The sequence below is a fragment of the Girardinichthys multiradiatus genome, chromosome 13 (assembly GCF_021462225.1).
Source record: "Girardinichthys multiradiatus isolate DD_20200921_A chromosome 13, DD_fGirMul_XY1, whole genome shotgun sequence".
Lineage (NCBI taxonomy): Eukaryota > Metazoa > Chordata > Actinopteri > Cyprinodontiformes > Goodeidae > Girardinichthys > Girardinichthys multiradiatus.
Genome location: NC_061806.1, coordinates 32,409,877 through 32,426,026, shown reverse-complemented (window position 1 = coordinate 32,426,026; position 16,150 = coordinate 32,409,877). Strand labels below are relative to the sequence as shown.

The following is a 16,150-nucleotide window of genomic DNA, read 5'->3' as shown; positions in this document are numbered from 1 at the left end:
ATTCCCCACAACTCCTTCAAAACTTCAACAAAACTACTGTAGCTGAATTTGTGCTGCAGAGTAGGATCATTTGTGGTTTTTTCTTCCCACTTCTTGAGAAGTGGGTGAGGTCTTTGTCAGGTATCCACAAAGCAGTCATTTTGTTCTGGAATGCCCTGATTGCCCTCATCATGTCACTTGGCAGCTTGTCTCTTCCTTGGAGCTGCAAGTTGAGACAGTTCAGGTGACTAGTAATATCTGTTAGAAAGGCCAGCTGTATGATCCAATGTGGGTCTTTTAACTCAGGCTGATGTTTCCCTTTACTGTCCAAGAAGGTGCAAATTTCAGGAAGGAGTCTGAGAAACCGCTGAAGCACCTTTCCACAAGACAGCCACCGGACTTCACTGTGCATCACTAAATCACTGTACTCTGTTATAGTCTTCTATTAACTGCCTGTGGTTTAGTGCTCTTGAAACAATATAGTTTACCACAGGCACAACAGTTTAAATTACATTTTCAAAGTTATTATTTCTCAGCTTTGATACAAGGGCCAGCTGATGGATAATACAATGAAAACTGATGAATTTAGACATGTCATCTCTTTTATTCATGAGGCCAACAAGACCCTTTTCTTTGCCTCGCATGGTTGGGGCACCATCAGTACAAACACTTGAAAGTTTGGACCAGCTGAGATGATTTTGTTGAAAAAAAATCAAGAGTGCATTCAGAACATCCTCACCTCTGGTTTGGCCAAGAAGGGGAAGCAAGCACAACATTTCCTCCTTGAAGGTGTTTTCTTTGGGGAACCTCACCCAAACACACAGCTGCGTATTATCGGTGATATCCCTGCTTTCATCCAGTGCGATGCTGAAACGCGGCGCTGCACGCAGGTCAGTCAGCAGCTGGTCACGTATGTCTCATCCAATATCCTCCATCCGTCTCATTATTGTTGAATCAGACAGTTGTAATGCTTTTATTTGTTTAAGAATTGCATCCTTGTTGTCAAAGTCTGCAAACATGATTTCTGCTGAGGCTAAAAAGCAGTCTTTCACTATCTCAGAGTCCGAGAATGGCTTTTTAGCTCTTGCCAAAATCCATGCAATCTCAAAAGAGGCCTCTGTTAAACGTTCTGCTGTAGAAGTTGTCCTGTGGATAAGGTTTTGTTGTTCCTGAAGCGATTCGGTAAGCTGTGTTATTTTTCTTTCTGAGTTTGCTGCCGGTTGGATAACTTTCATTGAATTTCTGATGCATGGTATTGAAATGGCGCTCTAAGTTACTTCGTTTGAAACCAGCACAGGTTTGTTTGCATATTAAGCACAGCGGATTCTTGTTGTGAAGAACAGATAAAATGTGTCTGTCCATTTGTCCTGAAATTTTCTGTGCTCGTCTTGTATTCTACGTACTTTTCGCTTTTTATTGTGGATGTGCACCTGCCTGCTCGTCCCCTCTCCTGCGTCATCTTCGTGTTGAATTTCATCTTCTTCGTCCTCTGAATCGTTATCTTCTGTGTTCTTTAAAACACTGTGGCTCTGTCCATCTGTTTTTTGTCGGTCATCAAGCGTGGCAGTTATGTGAACATGCCGTTAAGAAGCTACGTCGTAGCTTCTTAAATGAGCTATGTCGTAAAAATGTATTGATTTTGCTGTGTTATAGTTATATAGGATTATGAGCTGCAAGATCAAGCATGACGAGCCGCGCAAAGAGTATCAGGGATATAGAGGTAAGATCAACTTATCACCCCCCTACGGGGAAATGAAATAGTTTCAGCAGCAGAAAAGATTAAAGTTGAACCTCTACTAAGGGTAAATTAATAATTTAAAAATTTTAAAACAATATAATACAGAAGAATATTAGTATTTACAGTAAAATGCTTTCAAAAATTAACTTTTTGAACAAATTGGAATTGGTATATAGATGCACACTCCAGATAAGATACAGTACAATAATCTAAGCACTATACACAAATAAGGAAGCTGTAAATGAGGCCAATAAGTATTTGCTGTATTGTACATGATGATGTCAGTAGCCTAAGCCTAAATGGTCATCAACAATGCACCCCCGTATGTGGAGAGGTTTGCTGGTTCTCTATGTTGGGATTATGAATCAGAGAATATTATTTAATATTTAATATTAATATTTGATCAAATAATACTTCGGTCTGTTAAGGGTTGTCCTGTGAATACCAGCCCAGTAAGGCGATGGTATTAGAACAAAATAGAAAGATGTGAGACGAGCTCTGACATTATTGAACAGCATAAACTCTGCACACACATGGAATGAATTCACACAATTTCTTAAAATACAAGAATTTATTAACAAAAATAAGTCAACTCAAAGTCAAACATATTTCAATCAACAAACTCTTTACTGAGCTAAAACAATCCAACTAAACTACCAAGCAGAATTAAAGAATAATGAAGACTAATGGCTATGTACAATATTAACAATGATTGATTAAAGATGATTGGAAATCATGACCAAAAGAGTGATGCAACATTACCATGCAATATTTATGTTTGAGAACCAAGGATTATCTTGAAGAATCTGGAAATTAAGTTAAGTTAGTCTTGGAACCAACTTAGGCAATAATCAGCAAACGTTTAGACAACCATTCACAATGCATGATCAGATAAAATATTATTTTAATAAAATAATGTTTTAAGAATGATCTGCTGAATAAAACCAACCTTCTGGATGACCATTTCTCTACGTTGTCTCATTAGCTGCCTTTATTTATTAAAAATAATATTTAAAGAAATATTATTGAAGGATTATTTTGGAAAAGAGCCAAATCTTTCTGGAGAAATTAGGCTTAATGGTGTTTACTTAGTTATTTAGTAAATGATGTTTAGGAACTATTATTCACTAGCTTGAAAACTAACAACCTTTCTGTTGAATAGTCTTTAGTAGCAAGCATGTGTTCTTACCGGTTAGCAGTTAAGCTAACAAAGAAGCTAATAGCTTAGCACCAGAATCAAACACATACCTTTAAAATACCAGGGTTAATAAAAGGGTTAAAATGCATAAGCGCGGACGGCACGTTATGAGCAATGTTCTGGTTAAAATCACCCTTCAAGTAAAATTTGTCTTAACTTTAAAAGTAGGTTCATGCAATTTATTTTGGAAGTTCCAGGAAAGTCTATACTATAGTTTGATGTTGAAATCCATGGCTGGGTCCCAACTTCTACTATCTCCTCTCTAGCTTTAAATTGCAGCAGGTACCGGCGCTGATCACATTCCACGATTCCACGCTGGTCCATAAAAGCAGAGGGAACAACGCACCGATGTGCGCCTCGTTAGCGTGCTCCAAGTCTGCTTCTTTGTTCTCTCTTAGTGATCGAGGGACCAGTTCTCCCTTTCAAAACTTCTCTCTTCTTCTCCACCAGCTACGCCAACATCAGCTCTGCTCCTCTGTCCAGTTTGGTTTTGTCCTCCTTTTTTTCTCTGTTTTCGTCTGGGCGTTTTAACAAATCAAGCCTCTTTATAAAAGAAAGTTATCACATTAAAATGCTGACTGCTTACTATCAAATAGATGAAGTAGGAGAACAACCATAATGGTGAGTAAACATAACAATAAGCAAATCAAAATAATAAGCATGTAAATAAGCTACCTTCATACATTTTGATGCAGTGGGAAAATTGAATCTTGCTAAATTTTATCATGATTTACACATTTCTGAATCCGGTCTAAATTCTAACATCAGTTAATTTCTCTCCACTGATTACTAGGAGCATAATTGTTTTGTTTTTGTTTGTTCTTTGCAACCACCAATCACAGCTCCTAGAAGACAGCATCACATCTAGGAACTGGGTCAAGCACACCTCCTCACTAAGATATGAATTTCTGTTGTCTCCTTGCTTAGAGTTGCTCTTGACAGTGAACTGAATCACTCTGAAGCTAAGACTCCTTGGCAGGACTTTTTAGACTAACATAGGAGCTCTTTAAGAGGACTCTTTGAGAATACAGGCCAGATATTTTTCTCTTTAGCCCAGGCAAAATGTGACATTTGTAGCATATGTGGCCTCACTCTGACTCCACTCCTTCATGTATCCCTGATATCTGCTGTAAAAGGAAGGGAAGGGAAAATGTTTCCTTTATGTTCTCAATGATACTTTCCAAAACTGGAACCCATGAAAATTTGAGGTTTCCAATACATCTTTACCTATATGGAATAAGGGAGCTTGCTTTTACTTAAATGCCTTTTTTTCTGTTTTTGTGTGTTCAGACCTGGTACAGCACTGTGTCAAGGAGGAGGAGGACAATACTGACCAACAGCTCTGTAACCAGGAGGAACCAGGTCCTCTACAGATTAAAGAAGAATGTGAGGATCAAGAACATCTGCAAATAAAGGTGGAAAAAGAGCTTTCCATAAATAAGAATGAAGATCAGCATGTGATGAAGCAGGAGCCTGATACCTTTGTGGTGACTCCTTCCTATGAGGATAAAAACCCCACTGAACCCGAACTGAACAGAAACCAGTCTGTCTCTCAGGACTCTGCTGAAGCTGAAAACCAGGATCAGGAAAGAAGCAATCCTGAGGCTTCAGTAGCAACAAGAGAAAATAAAGCTCAGAAAACCAGACAGCGGAAAGACAGTTCAAAACAAAAAGGGCCCAAAAAAACTCAGAAACAAAAACTAAATTCACATCAAATGTGTGATGAAAATCTTTCTCAAAATTGTCACTTGACTAAGAAAATTAAGAATCACACGGGTGAAAAGCGTTTTCCATGTTCGACTTGTGGAAAAATGTTGAGTCCAAAATCTCATAAATCTCGCCACTTAAGGACTCACACAGGTGAGAGGCCTTTCTCATGTCAGCTATGTGGAAAAGGTTTCAGTATTAAACAAACTTTGTCTGACCACATGACAATTCACACAGGGGAGAAGCCTTTCTCATGTATGACCTGTGGGAAACATTTCAGTACAAAAAGTGGTTTAAATGTTCACATGAGAACTCACACCGGCTCGAAGCCTTTCTCTTGTATGACCTGTGGAAAAGTTTTCAGTATAAAAGGTAATTTGAACATTCACATGAGAATTCATACAGGTGAGAAACCTTTTTCATGTAAAACATGTGGAAAAAGTTTCAGTAGAAAATGTTATTTAACTGATCACGTAAAAACTCACAGAGATGAGAAGGTTTTCTCTTGTATGACCTGTGGAGAAACTTTCCGTCACAAAGCACATTTAACTGTTCATTTAAACATTCATGCTGGTAAGAAACCTTTCTCATGCAAGCTTTGTGACAAACGTTTCGCCACAACAAGTCAGATTACTCGTCACATGAAAAGTCACACAGGTGAGAAACCTTTTCCTTGTATGACCTGTGGGAAACGCTTCAGTGAAAAAGGTAATTTGAAAGTTCACATGGAAATTCACACAGAGAAGCTCTTTCCATGTCCGACCTGTGGAAAATGTTTTGTTGTAAAAATGTATTTGAATAGACATATGAAAAATCATCAAGGCTAGAAGTCTTTCTCTTTGAGTTGTAGAAAATGTTTCAATCCAAGACAGCAAGTAAAACTTCAGAAGAGCTCACACAGGCTAACCGATGATAGAATTTAGACTGCATTCCGAAATGTGTGAATCATGATGATAAAACTTAATCAAAATATCTGAACGTAGCAGATCTCCGTGTCTCTCATGTCCAGAGGGACAGGGCTCCTCACACTCGCTATTGCATATTTTTATAGAGGGTGCTTAGATTATTGTACTGTATCTCGTCTAGAGTTTGTATTTATGTATATATATATTTTCCTAGTTTTTCCCATTTTTTCCACATTACTTTTTTAATGCATTTCAGTCATATATTAAATATTAAAATTAATCTGTACTATTTGTCAGATTTATTTGTCTAATTTTGTCATTTTGTTCACTTTTTATTCAATATGATTTGATTCAATTGACTTTGTGAAGTGCCTTGAGATGCCTTGTGTTGTGAATTGGCGCTATAAAAATAAAACTGAATTCAATTCAATTGAATTATTCATGGTTATTTGTTATTGTATTATCTGTCCTGCTGCTGAAACTATTAATTTCCCCCTAGAGGGATGATAAAGTTTATCTTATCTCTGTATTAATAATTGTATAATTATTATAGAAGTTTATGTGGTTATATATTGGGCTATTTGGGGGTGGATCCCTGTGCAATTGAGCTGGTAGCGTATTATCAATTCACTGTTGTTCACTGCATGGAAAATATCTTGTTTCTCTCTGTCTTTCCACCATCTTCTCTGCTTAAGCCACTCTTGGGCTCACTAAAAATCCTCCTCACTACTCTTAACATTTCCTCATGTTAGGAGCTCTCTTAATGCCCACGATGCTTTGTTAATAACTTTTATCTTACTGAGGGAAAATTCTAAAAAAAAATCTTGGAATTTGAGAGATTGGAGATTTTTTTTTTTAGAAAGACGCCACTAGGAGTTACTTTCAGTCTTTAGGCGTAATGATGGGGAATTTTTTGTGAATACAGGGCCAGGTCTTTTTAAATGTGTGGTAGTGATTGATGCAGATAGCATAATCTGATGTAGCCCTGATATTTCCTACAAGAGGAAGGGAAAATATGTTTCCTTTATATTCTCAATGATAATTTTTAAAAGTGCAACCAATAATAATTTGGAGGTTCCGGTACAATGGCCGAAAGGTGTAAGCACGCTGCAAAGACATCAATGACGCAACTCCAGAACACACCAACACAAAAAACATGCAATAGAAAAATTATCCAAAAGAAAAATGCTGCAATCCCAGAAAACAGTTGAAAAATCCTACAACCAACAAAACAAATGCAAAGGAAAAATGCTGCAAACAGCAGAAACAAGTTGAGGAAACTCCCTCCACAAAACAGATGTGCGCCAGACCACTGGGGGAAGTCAACCACCAAGTCATATAGGACCAGACTGTTAGTAAAGACATTAAGGGGAGGCCCAGAAGAAACTTGGCAAGAAAAAAGAAAAGGTATGTCTTATTTAAACAATTGGTCGTAATGTTTTACAATATTATTGAACAGCAGCATACATATGTAATGTCGACTGTCCCTAATAGTTTGGCGCAATTCCTTGTATTTATTCTGCTTTTGTGTCCGGACTAAGTACTTAGTACAGCACTGTGCGAAGAAGGAGGAAGTTAATTCTGACCCAACAGCTCTGTAACCAGGAGAGGAACTTCAGTTTGAACCAGAAGGCGCCAAAGCCTCTGCAGAAATAAGAACATGATGAGCAAGAACATCTGCAAATAAAGAGAAAAAAGTTCTTTCTACAAGGATAAAAACCAAGGTGAGAAACATTTTTCATGTATGACCTGTGGGAAAAGTTTCAGTAAAAAAAAGGTAATTTATCTGGTCACATGCAAATTCACACAGAAAAGAAGCTTTTTCCATGTGCAACCTGTGGAAAATGTTTTGTTGTGAATGTTTGAATACGTTAGCAAAACCTCACAAGAGCTCATACAGTTTAAAGGCTGTTGATTGTTAAGTTTATGGAAAAGCTTTCACTAATACCAGCCATTTAACCGTTCACCTGAAATGTCACAGCTGAAAAGAGAGTGGAAAATATTTTTCTTGTCCCTCAGTGAGGATTCAGGTGTTTTAACAGCAGAGTGGCAACTGGAAGCACACAGATACACATAAAGATAGCAATAAAGATAAATCATGAAAGAAGAGACTGTACTGAAACTGGCAACGTAAAATAAAAAATACAGTCATGAAAAATAGCATTGTCAGATTCTAAGAAATGTTCAACTGTTCCTCTTGACAATACTCCATTAATTCTCTATGGGGAATTCCCCATGACTGCTTAGGTCATGACATAACATTTGAAATGTTCATTTTAAACTATTTTAAAATATCTTATTATTATTATTATATTAATATTTGAGAAAGTGAATGAAGCTTTATTTATCACAATTACCACAAAAAAAAACTTCTTGAAATACATCTCTGTGAGTAATGAATTGTTATAAAACAGTTTTCAGATTTTGAATCAAAGTACTGAAATAAATGATATTGAACTTTATGAAGATGAATCTATAAAACCCAGTAGAATCTTATGTTTTAAAATTGCAGCAGATTTGTTTTGGTTTCCATGAGATGTCAATAAACCAGACTAAATGATTACATGAACTGTGGGAAGGAAAATAAATCAAATATAAGGTTGTATGTTGTAGAGGTCGTCCCAAAAGGTTGCCAGGAAACCCCAGCTGAGACAAAACAATCACAATATATATTTTCTATCTGCCTCAGCTGGCTGGCTGCACAGTGGAACAGCTGTTAGCACAATTGACTTACAGTGAGAAGGTTCTGGGTTTGAATCCCAGCCTGGGGTCTTTCTGCATGGAGTTTGCATTTTGTCTCTGAGTAAGAATGAGTTCTTTCCAGGTTCTCTGGCTTCTTCCGACAATTAAAAAATATGCATGTTAGGTTAACTGATCTTATAAAATTGCTGTTAGGAGTGAGTATGTAGGCATGTTTAAATCCTATGATGCACTGGCAATATGTCTTGGGGTGAAAATACGTACATTCATGCATGAACATATAAATAAATTGTCATGCCACAAAGTAATTACATGGGGAAACACTAAAACTAATGTATAGTTAAGATGGAGAAACAAAACAATTGTAAAGCTAAATGGTTTAAAGCTGGCTTGAAAAACCTAAATAAAAAGGGAAAAAGGATTTTGCTTGGAAGCCTGTTAGATGATGCATATATATGTTTTTTTAATGGTAAAACCACATAGATGCGAACTGCAGTGACCCGGTTCTTCTTGGTTCTTACATTGTCTATAACTAAAACTATTAAAAGACCATGGACTCTAAAAGAGCTTCAAAATCAACCCTGATGAAAAGTATTATTGAATTATGATCTAATTTTTCAGTTTGGAGTTGTTTGCTTTTATTGTGTTGTAAAATCAACATTTGTGTAGTTTGAGCACCAACACGTAGACACAGCTCCCTGAATATTTCAGTAAATCTACAAGTCCTCAGTATTAAACTTTTAATTGTAAAATTATTTTCTTTATGTCACCTGAATATTCTTCAAGAACTTTGGATGTGAATAATAAATATGTCTAACATGACTTAATAAACACATTACAAATGATGCCTAAAACATAACAAAAAAAAAGCAAAACAAACTAAAATTTTACTTTTGTAGAAACCATCAGTCATGTTACTCCCCCATAAATACTGTCAAGTGGTATTAAAAAGTTCATTTGGTTGACATACCTATATAATGTAAATGCTGGAGTTCTAAAGTCTGTTTTAAATCATTTTCTGAGTTTTGCTGTTGGTAAAATGTCCCATCAACAATGCAAAGACCAAATTCTCACCAAGGCTTTCAGGACTATCTCAGGACCTTCTTCGGCACATTTAGCTTAGTTTTTCCAGAATTTAATAGTTTAAATCTTAATTTCTATTAACAATGTAATCTTTTCTCTGGGTGGCCTCACAGGTCACAGAGCCCACCTTCCTCCACTGGTCTGCAGGGAGCCTCAAGGTGCTGCTCCAGCTGTAGAGGCCGTCCTTCTGCAGCAACCCGGGGCTTCTGCTCTGCTCGCAGCTGCTGCTGCTGCCGTCCACCTTCTAGGTTAGACTCCTGAGGGGAAGCCCTAGTCTGCCAGACACATAAAGAGGGGCAACACTGCCAGGGGAAAATCACATAAGAGTAAAATACATAAAGTACATAAATTCACCAATCAGGTGGAGGGAGAGGAATCCCGCAGGATATAAAAACTATGTCATAAAAACTAATTTTTATGGAGCCAGAGAAGACTTTCATACCTTGCATTTTTATATGCTGGATCTCAACAGTTATTGTTTTTTACCTGGTTGACTTAATGCCAGTCTTAGACCCTCAGCCTGCCTATGCACTATAGAACTGTATGAAGCAATATGAAAACAATACATCAGAATGTACAGTCTTAATTGCAAACATATATATTATCATTATGTTCTATTTACATATTTACTGTGTATGTCTTGCTCAAGAACTGCTTTATAAAGATGATGATCAGTAAACCTGCGACATGAACAAGGCTGGACACTCTTTGGCATTCAAAGCCCACAACATGTTTTAAAAATAGGCACAGACACATTTTAAACTCATTCAGAACAATATTCAATTCATTGTCTATTTGTAGGTTCTGTTTCAAAATATCTTTTAAAACAAACCTTGATGAACAAACACTACTGATCCTGAAGTAATTTGCAAATTCTTAAGCAGGCATTCCATGCCCAAACAATAGATTAATAAAATGATTACAAAAACGACTTTTAAACAGCAGTCATCTCAAAGAGAAAACTAAAACTATTTAGAGAATAGATTTTGTTGTAATACAAATTTGAAAAAAGGACTTGGGGGGGGTATGGTATTTTATTAATGCCAGAGTCTTCATAGCATCAGGAGACAATGGTAGGTCACGCAATGAAAACATCTTGTACAAAAATGACTCTCGGTGAGAAGTAAAACTGAACTGACTGTTAGAACTGAAAGCTGCAGGGACTGACACGGTTCAGTGAAAAACCCACATCCATGCACAGAAACCTTCATGAGACAAACGTGTTTTACCTTTTAATGTCCTTTAATCAAGAATCAGTGTGTTTTGGGACAACTTGAATAACTGAAAGCTATTATGGTTAATAAACCTAATTACAATAAAATCATTGTGAGGAAACATCCTGTTACAAACTTCTTAGAGGTAATATTATAAATCATTTATGATATCAACAGAAGAATCATGCCTATGTGTCAGTGGAAAATTTACCCTCCAAAGTATCAGTTTATTTTAAATAAGACTATATTTAGCATAACTCCCTCAGCAGGGAAGAGGAAACATGATGACATGTAGAGCTGAGATCCATGTGACTGACTCTGTGTGTTTGCATATGAGTCCTGCCTCTCTGCTCCCAGCTGTTAAGAGGTCAGAGTTGATCAGTGTCTGTCCAGGTCTTTCAGAGTCACTGACACACCAGCAGAACAATGAAGATGTTACTGACTCTACTGTTGACCATCCTGGAGCTCCTGGTTCAGGGTGAGAATCTCTGCTCATACATTTGTGTTAAGATGTAACCATGTCTCCAATGTTACTTAACATATAAGCTTTGGTTTGGTGATAAAGTTTTTGCAAGCTCAATTTTTCTCCATGAAAGTTTCTCTCTTTTTTATGTTTCTAGGATCTTCAGGACAAGTTACTGTAACTCAAACCCCTGGATCTCAGTCTGTTGCTCCAGGACAGACTGTCTCTATTAAATGTAAAGTCAATCCAAGTACGGGTAACTGCTTCAACTGGTACCTTCAGAAATCAGGAGAAGTGCCTAAACTCCTTATCAGATGCACAGACACCCGTCACTCTGGAGTTCCTGATCGTTTCAGTGGAACAAAGTCTGGGAATACAGACTTTACTCTGACCATCAGTGGAGTTCAGGCTGAAGATGCTGGAGTTTATTACTGTCAGAGTTTTCATAGCATCAACAGCCAGTGGTTGTTCACACAGTGAAAAACACTCGTACAAAAACCTCCTTTAGTCAAAGTAAACAGAAACTGAACTGACTGCTGCAGCTGGAAGTTGCTGCAGAGACTCATGCAGTTCTCTGTAAACACACATGGATTGCTTTTTAAATTTTGTTATTAATTAATCAAGTACTTCATTTTATGTTTTCAACTCACATTTAAGACCAAAAAGTATTCCAAATCCTTTTAGTTTTAGGTTTAAAGTTATCTTTTATTTTACCAACAGTTTATTTCTAACTGAAAGTAATATCAATATTTTGGAGAGGCCCAACCTGAATCTGATAGATAATATATGAGTAAATGTAAAGATTGAATATGAACAACATTGGGATTAACTTTATTTCATTTTTCTTTATTAAACTTTTAATATTAAAGTTATGTCTTTTTATGAGAAATGCAATTGTTTTTTTCCTTGGAGATATTCATTTTGTTGGATGTAAACCACTCAATAACAACAAATGCATTCATTTTTTCACTTTTTTATTTTTACAACTTGATGATCATTTCATTATCCTCTATCTGACCACACTGCAGTGTTTTTCTGTTTCTATTTAATGAGCTGCTCTCATCATATACAGAATATATTACAAGCATTTGTTTGAGAAGAGTTAAACTAATTTCCAATAAATATCCAATATATATTTTAATGAAATTTCCATAATAACAAAGGATTTATTTTCCAGAATTAATATTATTTTTACATTGCTGTGTTGTTTTTTAAGAGATTCCTCTCTCATTTCTTAACATAAAGAAAATTCTTGGCTTAATGAATTTAATTTTAAATGTAAATTAACAAGGTGTGTGAAACAAATATGTAAATGTCAAGACTGAATTGTAACACTCACACACAAGAGAATAACTTTTACACTCCCTGTGAGTCATGCTAGGACTGGGAACACTGGTCTCTCCTCAAAGGCTCTCTTGCTGGAATCTTGGTGGCTCATCAGAAAATCCCTGAAACACTGGTTGGATCAGAAGATGTTGGTAAAATATATAAAAAAATACTTTAAACCTACATTTTTTCAAGGCTATGAATATTTAGGACTTGGCTGGACTGGCAATCCAATGTAATGGCTGAAGATGCTGCAGTTTATTACTGTAAAGGGGTGTTTGATTCTAGTAAATATGAGCTGTTCACACAGAAACTGTCAAATAAAAACTGAAACTGAAAACGACGGCTGCTGATGCACCTCAGTAAACACAAACACAGAAAGAGGCTCTGAGACGGCTTTTTTACATTTTAGGGTCAATTAGAAAATTCAAATATGTAATTATTATAATCCTATCTGATCATTAGAATATGATCAAAATATTTTACTAGACACATTAGTACATTATTTCTAAAAGATTAAACAGAATGAAAAATCCACATAAATCTGAATTGGAAAGTTTGCCACCTTTTATTATAGAAAAGTTCATTATCAAAGTGATCAGAAACTGAACTGATGGCTGCATCTGCAAACATCTGCTACTGATATAGTTACACAAACACAAACTAGAATTCATTAGATCTGATACATGAATATTAACCTCATAATTCACTATAGAAAATAGTGAAAACTACAGCTAATGTTTTCACTCAAACATGATTCCAATAGCGAGACAATACTCACAGGCACGCTTAGGTACTGAGGTAATTTCTTCTTTCACCATCAAAACAAAATCTTGTTTCACTAGATGTGTTTTATCTCTAATGAAAACCCCCACAGTCATGCTTATGAATAGTGGGAGGAAAACAATGTTTTCCACAGCATGTATGGGGAGAACATACATGGTTGTAGTCTTAAACAACGTCTCACACTCCAAACCTTCTTGCTGCAAGGCAACAGCGCTAACAACTGAGCAACTGTGCAGCCCCATCATTGACAAACTTCTCTATAATCAGTTGAAAACATTTATTAGCATTACAGTAAAACCTCATGCTGACCACCTTTTTGCATGTTTCCACTGGTGTTTTACCAAATGTTCATATTACCTCCAGTCAGATAAAAAATGTTGGTAAAATTGGAAGATCAAATATCTGAATGTGCCAGGGGTGTGAATAGTTTTATGTTTAACTGTATATGTGAACAAATATACCTGTCATACCCAACCAGTGACTGAGTTTTGTGTTTATTAAACCCGGTCTGGTCCTTGTTTCGTTCTGTTTACCACAGCCTAGCTCGCACCGGTTTCTTGTTTCTCCTAATTACCTGGTCTTGTTTTTCATTGGTTCTCCCTGCATTTCCTGTTTGTGTTTTTATTCCTTAGTTGACTTTATTCCCTTCTGAGTCCTGGGTCGTATTTATTTTTGTTCCTGGTCGTATCCATCCTATGTCCTGGCCTGGTTCTGGTTTCCCTGCCTCGTCCGTGAGTGAAGAACAATAAATCTTTGACTTACCATAATTCATCTGACTCCTGGCGTCTTCTTCTCTGTACTTTGATCCTACCCACAACTGCACAATATGACAATACCATTGCCTTTGTCTTATTTAGTTAATCTGAAAGTGTAAACATTAAAATAATTTTGTTTTATGATGTAAGATGACTTGAGTGTCAAGAAAGATGCCTATAAATAAAATGTATTATAATTATTAATAAAATTGTTGTTACTCAGAAGTTAACAGAAAAAAAATAATCCTTTCATTCTATACATAAATAGCTAAACTTCCAAATCTGATCAAGTTTCTATTTTCAGCAGCTGCATCATTTTGATTCCAGTCCCTGTTGGACTCAGTCAGAACATTTCCATAGAGAGCTACTTTGCATCAGCAGCACCATGCTCCAGTGCTCTGGGAGAGTTTATAGTCCTGAGAGTTGAACACTGGATGACTGACAGCTGTCCTTCATCACAACAGAAGACACAGAAATCCTCCTCATCAAAATCATGACTTTGATCTACGTCCTCATCTGGACTCTCCTCTGCTGCTGCTTCACAGGTAAAGTCCAGAGAATCAAACTCCTCTCCTCTATGAACATCTGTCCCTCTGAAATGAAGCCGACAAAACCATGAAGCTGCTTTATGTTTTTGTCTCTTTGTCCTCAGAGTCCAGAGGTCAGGTCACAGTGACTCAGTCTGCAGCAGAGAGAACTGATCTGGGAGGATCTGTCACCATCAGCTGTAAAACTGGACAGAATGTTTATAACAACAACCATTTAGCCTGGTACCAACAGAAAGATGGACAAACTCCTAAGCTGCTCATTTATGCTGCTAGCACTCGAGCATCAGGGACTCCAAGTCGTTTTACAGGCAGTGGATCAAACTCTGACTTCACTCTGACCATCAGTGGAGTTCAGGCTGAAGATGCTGCAGTTTATTACTGTCAGAGTTTTCATGTCATCAGCAGCCAGTGGGTGTTCACACAGTGAAAAACTGTCGTACAAAAACCTCCCTCAGTCAGACTGAACTGAAACTGAACTGCAGCTGCAGAAACTGATTTTGTTCAGTGAACAAACTAAAACACACAAACTGGTTTTAATCCAGTAAAATTAATGGTATTTTAAATTCAACACTTTTACTACAGAAGGACAAGAAACTCTTTAAACTTTCAAACTGACATTAATCTGACTACATTTTTAAAATATTTGCCATTAATCAAGGCTTAAGCAGTTTGAGATGCTGTAATTATAAATCTGAGAATATTATTTAATAATTAATATTAATATTTTATCAAATAATATTACGGTCTGTTAAGGGTTGTCCTGTGAATACCAGCCCAGTAAGGCGATGGTATTAGGACAAAATAGAAAGATGTGAGACGAGCTCTGACATTATTGAACAGCATAAACTCTGCACACATGGAATGAATTCACACAATTTCTCAAAATACAAGAATTTATTAACAAAAATAAGTCAACCCAAAGTCAAACATATTTCATTTAATCAAACTCTTTACTATGCTAAAACAATCCAACTAAACTACCAAGCAGAATTAAAGAATAATGAAGACTAATGGCTATGTACAATATAAACAAGTTGATTAAAGATGATTGGAAATCATGACCAAAAGAGTGATGCAACATTACCATACAATGTTATTTATGTTTGAGAACCAAGGATTATCTTGAAGAATCTGGAAATTAATTTAAGTTAGTCTTGGAACCAACTTAGGCAATAATCAGCAAACGTTTAGACAACCATTCACAATGCATGATCAGATAAAATATTATTTTAATAAAATAATATTTGAAATAATGATCTGCTGAATAAAACCAACCTTCTGGATGACCATTTCTCAACGGTGTCTCATTAGCTGCCTGTATTTATTAAAATGATATTAAAATAGATATTATTAAGGGAATATTTTGGAAAGAACCAAATCTTTCTGGAGAAAAGGTGCTTAATTGTGTTTACTTAATTATCAAATTTAGTAAAATGATGTCAGGGACACATTATTTACTAGATTGCACGTTACCATGGTGATGGGGTCTCTGCTGTCTTCCTTCCAGACTGGGAAACCGCTCTGCTCGGCTTCATAGAGACCGCTTCTCTGTAGGGAACTTCTCTGGGACAATTTGCTTCTGCAGGCTTCAGAGGAAAAAGTAAGCAACTCTTACACCTTAATTTCCCCGTTCATGAATGAAAATACCGGATACACAGACAGTATTTCATTCGTACTTATCTTTGCATATGATCGATGATCGTATGACATCCTTGGATCCAGTTGAAGAGTTTATGTCTGTTTGCCAG

The 16,150-nt window shown here is 36.4% G+C and overlaps 1 protein-coding gene and 2 gene segments (V, D, J or C); all 3 read left to right on the top strand.

Moving 5' to 3' along the window:
• Nucleotides 1–5,957, top strand: part of LOC124879192 (gastrula zinc finger protein XlCGF26.1-like) — a 44,810-nt gene extending 38,853 nt beyond the window's left edge. For all 3 annotated transcript variants that reach the window (XM_047383620.1, XM_047383619.1, XM_047383617.1), the window contains exon 2: nt 4,206–5,957. In XM_047383620.1, coding sequence (XP_047239576.1) covers nt 4,206–5,449 — 1,244 coding nt within the window. In that variant the 3' untranslated portion in view covers nt 5,450–5,957. The remainder of the gene's footprint in view (nt 1–4,205) is intronic.
• A 4,858-nt stretch (nt 5,958–10,815) lies between these two features.
• On the top strand, nt 10,816–12,653 carry LOC124879212. The segment is given in 2 exon segments: nt 10,816–11,002; nt 11,145–12,653. Coding segments are annotated over 2 exon segments (375 nt in total).
• Nucleotides 12,654–14,245: 1,592 nt separating this feature from the next.
• LOC124879210 lies at nt 14,246–15,009 on the top strand. The segment is given in 2 exon segments: nt 14,246–14,399; nt 14,507–15,009. Coding segments are annotated over 2 exon segments (375 nt in total).
• The last annotated feature ends 1,141 nt before the right edge of the window (nt 15,010–16,150 follow it).